This window comes from Phalacrocorax carbo, chromosome 1 (assembly GCF_963921805.1).
Source record: "Phalacrocorax carbo chromosome 1, bPhaCar2.1, whole genome shotgun sequence".
Lineage (NCBI taxonomy): Eukaryota > Metazoa > Chordata > Aves > Suliformes > Phalacrocoracidae > Phalacrocorax > Phalacrocorax carbo.
In genome coordinates, this window is record NC_087513.1 from 34,364,965 (window position 1) to 34,375,605 (window position 10,641).

The window sequence follows — 10,641 nt, forward strand, 5'->3', positions numbered from 1 at the left end:
CTGCTCAGTGGCTGTTGCGTTGCTTGGAGTAGGGAACTCCCAGTTTGCTCATGCCCTCTTGAATGCCATAAGCACCAGCTCACAGCAATGTATTCCCTCTGGCCATGGCTCTTCCAAGCCCATGAATTGTGCTCCCCTGCTGCATGTTGACCCTGAAGTGGGTGTCATAAATACTGTGTAGGGTTGAGGCTAGGGTGCTCTGCCGAGATACAGTTCCTCCAGACCGCAATGATCCGTATATGCTGCTGGTTGCAGGTCTACAGACCCATCCTTCTTTTCACCATCTTCTTTCACCTGGGGAAGGGTCCCTAGACTGAGCATGCCTGCAGATGTCAGTTCCAGCCATAGACAACTGACTCCCCCTTCTGTGTACAGCAAATATATTAATCTGACCAGAATTTTTAATTCACTTCCCAGGGTGACAAGTAACATTTAGGTGTTGAAATGCTGGGTATCACTTCTGGATCTGGTTTTTAACTGCTCTCTCATTCCTCAAGTATAAAGAGAATAATTTTGTTTTTTTCTCTGTTAATAGACATTCGCCCCCACACCCCTTTTTTTAATATGGCTCTTTGCTGAAAATGGCTACAGCCAATTTATCAGTTTTCTTAAATGCTCATGCAAGCCTTTCAGATGACATCAACCTCACCTCAATCCCTGGGAAGGTGAAGGAGCAGCTAGTCCTAGAAGCCATTTCCAGGCCCATGAGGGACAAGAAAGTCAACAGGAGTAGTCAGCATGGATTCATCATGGGGGAGTCATGGTTGACCAACCTGCTAACCTTCTGTGGGGAAATGACTGGATCAGTAGATGAGGGGAGAGGGGAGAGCGGTGGATATTGTCTAACTCGACTTCAGTAAGACTGTCGACACTGTCTTCCACAAAAGTCTCATAGAGAAGCTGTTGAAGTATGGGTTGGATGAGCAGACAGTGAGGTAGACTGTAAACTGGCTGAATGGCCAGGCCCAGAGGGTGGTGATCAGCAGTATGAAGTCTGGTTGGAGGCTAGTCACTAGTGGTGTGCCCCAGGGATCAGTACTGGGTCCTGTCCTGTTTAACATCTTCATTAATGATCTGGGTGTGGGAAGAGTGCAGCCTCAGCAAGTTTGCTGATGATACCAAACTGATAAGTCAGAGGGTTGTGCTACCACCCAGAGGGACCTTGACAGACTGGACAAATGGGCTGATAAGAACCTCACGGAATTCAGCAAGGGGAATTGCAAAGTCCTGTGCCTGGGGAAGAACAACCCCATGCACCAGTATATGCTGGGGGCCACCCAGCTAGAAAGCAACTTGGCAGAAAAGGGCCTGGGTATCCTGGTGGACACCAAGTTCAACATGAGCCATCAATGTGCCCCTGCAGCAAAGAAGGCTAATGCATCCGAGCATTCCTCAGCTGCATTAGGAGGAGTATTGCCAGCAGGTTGAGGGAGGTGATCCTTCCCCTCTAGTCAGCCCTGGGGAGGCCACACCTGGACTGCTGTATCCAGTTCTGGCCCCCCCAGTACAAGAGAGACATGGTCACACTGAATAAAGTCCAGCAAAGAGCCACAAGGATGATTAAGGTACTGGAGCACCACACGTATTAAGAGAGGCTGAGAGAGCTGGGGCTGTTCAGCCTGGAGAAGAGAAGGCTCAGGGGGATCTCATCAATGTGTACAAATACCTGAAGGGTGAGAAGAAAGAAGGAGCCAGACTAATCTCAGTGACTAATGCCCAGTGACAGGACCAGCAGCACTGAGCACAAACTGAAGCACAGGAGGTTCCCTCTGAACATCAGGAAACACCTTTTTACAGTGAGGGTGACCAAGCACTGGCAGAAATTGCCCAGGGAGGCTGTGGAGTCTCCATCCTTGGAGATATTCAAAAGCCAACTGGACACAATCCTGGGCAACCGGCTGTAGGTGTCCCTGTTTGAGCAGGGGTGTTGGACCAGATGACCTCCAGAGGTGCCTTCCAACCTCAACCATTCTAGGATCTGATGAATTTTGTGATCAGAAGGAATTAATCTGTCTAACCACAGGGCTACATTTAACTTGGGTTTTTGTTACCCTGAATTTTATGTGGTCATTCACCTGTACAACATAAGTATAAATCACTATGATTCTGATATATTTCCCTTTTAAAGTCTTATTTATGGTTGTAAATAACTGCTTTCAGGATAAGGCAACAGAAGATTATACTCACGTTTGAAGGAAGTTTTCAGTAATTCAAGAATAACTAAATCTGCTGTTCAAAGCTCTAACAGCACAAATGTGAATTTTTTCCATTTACTGGACTTCTTAGGTTATTTTACCAATGTTAGTGGTCTTTTTCTCCCTGTCTGATAGTTGGGTTAAAAATCTAATCGGAAGATACTGCGCAGCTGCTAGATCAGAAAAAGTTGTTCCACGCTGGGAACAGGACTACCACCTGCAGCCCATTGGAAAACTTGGACTGTTTTATGAGTATCTTGAAATGGGTAAGTGGCAGTTTAGTTTGGATTTGGGATCCCTGCTGGATACAAACATGCTTTAAAGAAAATCTTCATACAAGCAATGCTTAATAAGTTGATAGAGGAGAAATGAATGTTTTCCAAGGCAAGTTTTGATGAGCCATTATAGATAGTTTTGCAAGCTTTTATTAAGCACCCTCACCTCAATCCAATTTATAACTAGGAAGCAGCATGTGGTTATACAGGGAGGACAACTGCTGCTTCTTTGCCCTGTCCTCTGAGAAATGCATCCAGAAGGCAGACCCCTGCCACGTTCTGATGTTGGATGGCAGAGCCCTGCGTCAGACTGCTCTGACGGAGATCTGCAGTCACTAGTACTTGGTGCTGGTCTCTTGGGACCTGGCATATCTCCGGTTTGTTGCCACCATCCATTCTGTCACAGCATTGCCAGCGTACTTGTGGCAGCACCCAGACACCAATAACATGGTTGTCAGTTCAGGCTTTCCGGTACAGCACCGATACAGGTAGTCATTAGATTTCCAAGTCTTCGTGATGAAGACATAAGAAGGAAAAGGATGTTTAAATACCCTGAATAGTTCCTTTTCATGTACTGTGACTGGTAACATTTTTCTGTCCCTCCACCTAGCAGGTGTTTTCAGTATTGTTGTGCTCTTATCTTTCCATGCATAAGATTTGCTAGGAACTCAGCTACTCTTTCTTGTCTCTCCCACAGTTGGAGCATATAAAGTATATGTGCTAATATATGCTTATCTCCAGTAAGTGAAAGCTTCATCAATGTATGTAACCTCTCCCTTTGACAGTTATACAGTTTGGCTTTGTCACTCTGTTTGTGGCATCGTTCCCCCTCGCTCCTCTTCTGGCTCTTATTAACAACATGTTGGAAATCCGGTTGGATGCATGGAAGCTGACGACCCAGTTCAGGCGCATGGTTCCACAGAAGGCACAGGACATTGGTGCCTGGCAGCCCATCATGCAAGGCATAGCCATTCTGGCAGTGATCACCAACGTAAGTACTGGGCCAGCAACTGCGAAGGGGAAAATGCCTTCGCTGCAGGTGTTACATCCGAACATGCGAATGCCAAATGTGGCAATGAAGCACTTCAATGATCCTAAATGAATTATGAGCATCACTCATAGCCTCTATTAAGTTCTCACTTACTTTCCAGATGTTTTGGCAACAGAATATGGCTACTGTCTAAAATATTATATATAAAGAAAAAGGAATTTTATTTAGAGTTGCTAGAGTCTTCAGAAAAAATCTGTTACATATGAGGACTATCCTTCCATGTGAAGCACATCTTTCCCAAAACTGTAGCATGTAGTACAGAAATCTTTCCAGACAGTTTACAGCTAAATGCATGAATTTTGAAAAAAATTAGGTTGCAGCTTAGCTAAGTTGTAACTGATTGTTGCTTCTAATTCTTACAATTCTTGTGGTCATGCCTATGTATTTGAATTTGGCCTTAAGCAATTTTTCACTTAAAACAGAAATTCAGCTTCTTTCTTGTGTACTCTAAAAATATAATGTGTACTCAAAATTGCAGCACTTACCTTTTGAGATCAGAATGAATTTTTCTGAGAATTTGCAAATTAATCTGTTTTTCAGTTGGATTTAAAATTAATTTTAAAAGAGTTTCTTTAAAACATTTAGAAGAACTTTTTTTTTCCGCATTAATATACTCCTAGGAATGAAATTCAGACCTTTCGAATTTCCTATATCATTAATTCACCATGGTCTTATACATAGGCTGCGTTGTGGGGAGAAAAATAATCCATTGGACTTTATTACTGTGAATTATTTGATTGCTTATTCTTAAACAGTAGCTTATATGTATTATCTTTCAAAAAAAAATCCCACTGCTGGCCTTTCTCAAAAGAGCAGTGACCAATGGTTTCCTCTGCGGGGACAGTAACACCACAGACTCTCCATGGTTAATAGCCTTTTTCAACAAGCTCACCATTTTCGACTGTTATCAGTGAGATCAGAGATTCTTTCTGACACACTTAAAGGTAGTCACTTCCCCAAGGACCTCATCCTTGCAGTAACAGTACCTTATTGCACTCAGAACGAGTTTCTGCAGAAAGCAGTTGAGTCTGAAAACAAGAGTTCATCTTAGTCCAAGCTTTCACAGGAGGCTCTGCCTGTTTGGAGAATGGTGGACTTTGGGTAAGAGAAGGGAGACAGAGCTGAGCACTCTACCATAGATGCTAACCTAATAGTTAGGGGACTTAATTCAAGTAAAAGAGCAATTTAAATTTAAATAAGGGCATGAACTTATTTTCCTGTATCTTGGGCACCTTCTCTAGCCATTAGGTGCCTGGCTGGTCTGTCTGGGGTCTCAATCCCAGGGGTTCTGCTTTTCAGAAATAATGGGACAGGTATGTGTATCTTCTCTTCCCACACCCAGATGAGTGTCCCTGCATATCACACTCTCTTTTTTCCTCCCCACTTTTAAAAGTTTTCATTTTGCTCCTGGAAAGATGAGGCTATTTTTGAATAATGGGAAGATGAGCTTCCATGACCTGACTGCCTACTGGCTTATCATCTTCTCAGTAGCCTGTTTTCATTATAGAAATAGGATTCCGGGGTGGATTTCAGTGATTAGGAAAATTTTATATGTCAACCTCAATTACCAGATGTATTTTCAAGTATTTTAAGGTCTCCCAAAATGGCCATTATTTTTCAGAACTTTATTTCACACTATAGCAATCCAACAGGTATGGTAAACATAGCTTGGATGTAGAGAGGAGACTCAGGAGTACGTAAGGGCAGAGAATTACGTACAGAGAAATGTCAGAAGAAAAAAGGGAACTTGAAGATGGAAAATTTGCAAGACAATCTGGGAGACAGACAATGAGCTAGAGCATATGCTCCAGCTGTTTTGCACTGCTCTGCTGAGGCAAGCCAAACACAAATCCAGCTGTTCCATGGGCATGGGAAACATCCAAGGCCTAGTAGTAAATCTGATGTTAAAATTTAAAAAAGAAATTATGCAACTTTGGTAATACACGTTCAGACTGTTAGAAATGTTAGGTGGCACCAGAGATACTTCAAGACTCTCTTGTTTCAGTGCCTGCGTAAAAAAATTGTTAAGAATAACTCTCCCAGATAATTATGGAGGCAGTGCAAATTCCCAGATGAAGCATTGCTATATCACAGTAGAGTTAACCTCACTGGTGCATCAATATCTTTTTCTGAACTATGCTGCTACAAAACTTATAAAATAAAAGGCAAAGAAGTTTCTGGTGCCCTGGAAGAAAAAGAAATATGTTATGGTATTGGACAAGCTAACAGTCAGTCCAGCTGGGTCTGGTAATACCACTAGGAAATAAAAAGTTGGATATACATTTAAGATTACTTTAAAATATGGTTACGAGTACCTTAGTAATAGTCCTTCTGATATTCAGGGCGGAGTTAAAGTGGCTTTGGTGACCTTGCAGTGACTCAGATTCATGTAGGCTTCTGTTAGGAATATATTTATTCCCTGATAATTCCCTGATTCTGCAGAAAAATGACCCTGCAATAGTTTTAGGTGCCTATGGCTGTCCATTCACAACCCACCTGAGGCTAACTGGAGCTTTGCAACATTTTTTCACTCCGAATTCCTCCTTATGTGCTATACTCCTCAAGGCATTGCTGAAAACATGGAGTCCTCAATGTGCAAAAGTATATTGACAGCTTGGTTTTACTCTCTGTCCTCCTTGACAGGCACTCAATCCCAATGTTCATATGACTGTTAACTGCAGGCATGTTTCTTTTAGAGTCATCCTTTCTGAAGGTCTCACGTGTTAGGTAGAGTCAATGTCAGTGTGAATGTAGTGCATTTGCCACTGTCGTTGGTGGGGCTATTAGCATGTGAGGAGCACAGCACCAGAGACTGTCATGTTCAAAAGGCCCTGCTGCAGGTGTTGAAAGGACCTCGAAGAGATCAGTATTTCTTGCTAATGAAGTGTGGGCTATAAAGCCATATACTAGGTCAAATGCTAGAAGCTGTTTTCTTCCTTTAAGTATGTTTTTTTCTTGTTTGACATCGAGGACCTAATATAGGCCATCAGTCTTCATTTATCATCCCTTCCTTGATTTTTCTTTAGTACACAGAAACTGTTTCTTCTTTTCCATGTGACTTGTTACAGATGATTAGACTTCGGTAGTGTATCATCTTCTCCTTCATGCATTACCTTTGGAACACCTGCTAGTAGCTTGCAAGCAACTTTTGCACAAAACCACCAGTTTTGCAACTTACCACTCAGGCACTGGGCTTGTTGCGTGATACCAAAGCATCTGTCGTTGATTTGAAGACTGATTTTAATTAGTTATGGTATAAATGGAAATCTGTGTGCAGTAAAGCTTGGGAAGCAGAGAATGTGCTGTTTGTTTGTAGTTCTCCAGTGCAACTCTGAAACGCAGCCCATAACTCAGGAGGAAAAAGGCTTTTACCTTGAGAGGATGCCGTAGGATTAGGTTTCGCATTATCTGTCCTTGCAGCTCTCTGGAGCACATCTGGAGATCATTCCAAGAGAGGGAGGAGAGTGGGACAGGGTTCAGATTTAGGATGATGAGAGACCAGGGGCCTTGCGAAAAAATTCAGTAAGAGCAAATATTAAGTTGTGTAAAGACTGTATTCCAGCATCTTTCTAAATGATACACAGAAGGAGCATCAAACTTGTTTGGTCCAAAGGGAGAAGGGATTTTTTTTTTTGCCTTACTGTTCGGTTGCTATTAGTGCATTTATGGTCTGCCTGGATGAGCTAATGAACAGAAAGAAATTATATTTAACTAAAACTTTCTGTGCTTGTACTTGAGTTAAAAACAGAGTAATTTAGGTGTGAGGTCTTCTCCCTGCAACTGCAAGACACAGTAATATATATTTCTTGTCAGCCAAAACCACCTACTCTGCGTGCAAATATAAACAACACATAATTTTAACTTCATTGCACACTGGCATGTAATGCTTAAAAACAGGTTTTAAAAGTGCATGCCAACTACATTTGATTTAAGCCAGAGTACTGTACAAAAAAAAAAATCTTATCCTTGAAAACTTTGAACAAGTTTATTTTAGTCTTAAGATGCCTCCCTTTTCTTATCAACCAAATTAACTTTCTTTCAGCTGAACTAAATTGTAACAATATTCCGAAGAATCAAAGATAGATTTTGGACCACAGTCTCAATCTCAAGTCTTTTTTTTTCCGCAACTGTTGTTTTAACTAGAGTTTAGCTTCTCAGGTACTTCAAAGTACTTCTAAAGGTAAGACATTACAGTAGTGCCCAACATTTGGCAGTGGTGCTACTTGAGGTGGGGTGGGTCTTGCACCCTTTTCAGCTCCTTGTCCTTTCCCCTTCCTGTCTTTCACCCTTGTTCCTCTCTCTTGTTCTGTGCTGACACCAGCACTTTGACAAGCATAGGATGAACCAGATCAAGGAGTGCATTTGGACAGGATTCCCCACCAGATCAGTGCCCTGAGCAGATCTGCTGCATGGCTGTATGAATGCATGAGTGAACTGCCGGAGGCAAGGGCAGGAGGGAGGGTGGTTGTTTTAGCTAGCACTGCCACCAAAGCGTTCTTTGAGGAACTGCAGAAGAGGTGTCTGCAGTTGTTTTTTTATCTTTCTCCTCTCTTCCCTTCCCTTTTTTTTCAACTGTTACAAACACCTCCTCAGGTTAGGGCTGTCTTGTGGGGAATGCTGCATGAAGATGGACAATTTTTGCCCCATCTCATGAAAATAAGGAAATACAGACTTCATGAATTGCAGACTGGCATGAAGGGGAATAAAATACAGACATTAGCCGGCTCTTATGCTCTTCTGTTATCCACTACTGCTTAACTTTGCCCCTTCTTCTGTCCCACACCTTTCCTATGGCTTTTTTCTGCCCTTTTTATGCATTTCTGCCTAAGCTTCCCTTCTCTTCCCTTAGATCTCTACTTCACGCCTTTTTCCTCAGTGTGTCTACCCTGGTTCCTTCCATCCATGTTGTCAAGTGTTTCTTTCCCCTGTGGTGGGACAAAAGACTTCTCTTTCAGCCCTGGAGTGCAGCTCGTCACTCCTTCTTAGGTGCTGGGCACAGAGATGCCTGTCGTCATGAATTGGCTGGGCAGCTTCTTGCTAGGCGCTCAGCTGCAGATCCTGCCAGTGGAAAGTCTTCCTCACAGGGAAACCTTCTGCATTTGCAATAGCAGAGGAGGAGATTGGATTAAACATAGTTAGCCTGTCCTCCAGAGTGGGATGTTTTGGGAAGTTCATGAGTTTAGAAAAGACTTCCCACAACAAACCCACGGATCCTACCCAGTTTGTAAGTAGCAGACAGAGTAGGACAGGGACTCCCTAGGGAGCTAGATAAAAACAAATGGTCACGTCATATGTAAAACGGCACTGTGCAGCTGCTGCTAAAAAAATTATCTTGGCATCAAGAGCAGTTTCCACATGTACTGACACCAAAACTTATGAGGCAACAACTGCCAAGATTAATTTGGGCTGGCTAGTACCTCAGAAAGAGTGGGATGTTTCTAGGGTCAGAGGTGAATCAGCTATATATATAATTTATTTAATTCTTGTACTCAAACCTCAGGCTTCCTGGTGAAATTTAATTTTCTATTATTGAATGACTCTTCCATTGTTTCCATGAGTTTCATCAGGCAGGATTTCTTTAAGCATCTCATAAGTACATCTAATAGCAAGCACGTTTGCTGAGGGTTACCTCAGTGTACCTTAAGGTGAGTTTGGCTGCTGACCTCCACTGCGTGCTCATGAGGAAAAAAGTGCATTATGGTATAACGTTTTGTAGGTATCCAGCAGAGCTAACATAATTTAAAAACCATACAGAATGCACATTCCAGAAAGAGATTGTTTTATGCCCAAGAGTGACTACATGCTCATTTACAGAGGGAACCACTGACTGGAAAAGCACGTATTTTCTATTTTTAGCTCACACTGTAACTTTTGAGATACTAAGTACATGGCAAAGCCATACATATTAAGGCTTATTTCTTAAACGCTACTCTGCTTTTTTGTCTTCTTTTTCTGAAATGCAGGCTATGATAATTGCTTTTACATCTGACATGATTCCTCGTCTGGTTTATTACTGGTCCTTTTCAGTCCCTCCTTATGGGAGTCACAGCAGTCACACTATGAAAGGATATATAAACAGTACACTTTCTATCTTCAATACATCAGACTTCAAGAGTGCAAGCAAGCCATTTTCCCCTTGGAACCAAACGACATGCAGGCAAGTGTCAAATAACAATTCTTTTCCAATGAGAAGAATAAATGTATTTTTTTAATATCTAGATCATCTAATTCAGTTAACAATATCCAGTAAGAATGTTAAAGCACAGTAAAAGCCAGAATATTTTGAACGGCAGAACTGAGTGGAAGTAATCACCCATAAGTTTGTGCTACTCAGAAAATACTTACTTTATTTGGTTTTTCTCATAATTGATAGTCTTCAAAAAAAAAACACTTCAAATTTTTATAAGTAATTTTTAATACAGTAGGGGGAAATAAAAAAGGACATTTCAGCCAAATATAGCTTATTCTGCAGGTACAAAGTTTACCCATTACTGTAGTTATGTGCAGCTAACTGTTCCTGGATGCATTAAACAGGGATATGTCTTGCTCCATCCTCTGGCCACAGTGCCTTACTGCAGAGATGCCTGAGACTAGTTCCTGACTTTCCTACATTGCTTTCAGATATCGGGATCTCCGCTACCCTCCTGGTCACCAGCACCAATATGAGCATAACATATACTACTGGCACGTCATTGCAGCCAAGCTGGCTTTCATCATTGTCATGGAGGTAAGTGTACGGGGGTTTGAGCGTTACTTATTTAAACTTCTCTTCACTCCATGCAGAAAATCCTTTGAAGACATTCTGTTCAGACACAGCTGTCAGCTGGCGATGTGTGCTAGCATGGGCAAGAGCTTGGGAGATGTAAATGAAGTGTAGCACTGTCAGAAAAAGACGTCTCTGAAGTCATGACGTCAACACAGGATTGCCCCATGTGTCTGCAGTTTGTTTTCCCAAGAACTGTGAAATGACTTTAGTATCAGAAATAGAAGGGACAGTTAACACCAAAAATATTTTTACATATACTTAGAGGAAGTTTGCGCGCTGCCTCATGAATACGTATATAATACATGTACACTAGCAGAATGAAGTGTATAAAAACAGTCACTGCAGGAGGTCAGT

The 10,641-nt window shown here is 42.0% G+C and overlaps 1 protein-coding gene across 1 annotated transcript in view; it reads left to right on the forward strand.

Annotated features, from left to right (window-relative positions):
- Positions 1-10,641, forward strand: part of ANO6 (anoctamin 6) — an 80,116-nt gene that overhangs the window by 63,962 nt on the left and 5,513 nt on the right. The window contains exons 16-19 of the mRNA XM_064467752.1: positions 2,331-2,461; positions 3,256-3,461; positions 9,485-9,678; positions 10,143-10,248. Coding sequence (XP_064323822.1) covers positions 2,331-2,461; positions 3,256-3,461; positions 9,485-9,678; positions 10,143-10,248 — 637 coding nt within the window. The remainder of the gene's footprint in view (positions 1-2,330; positions 2,462-3,255; positions 3,462-9,484; positions 9,679-10,142; positions 10,249-10,641) is intronic.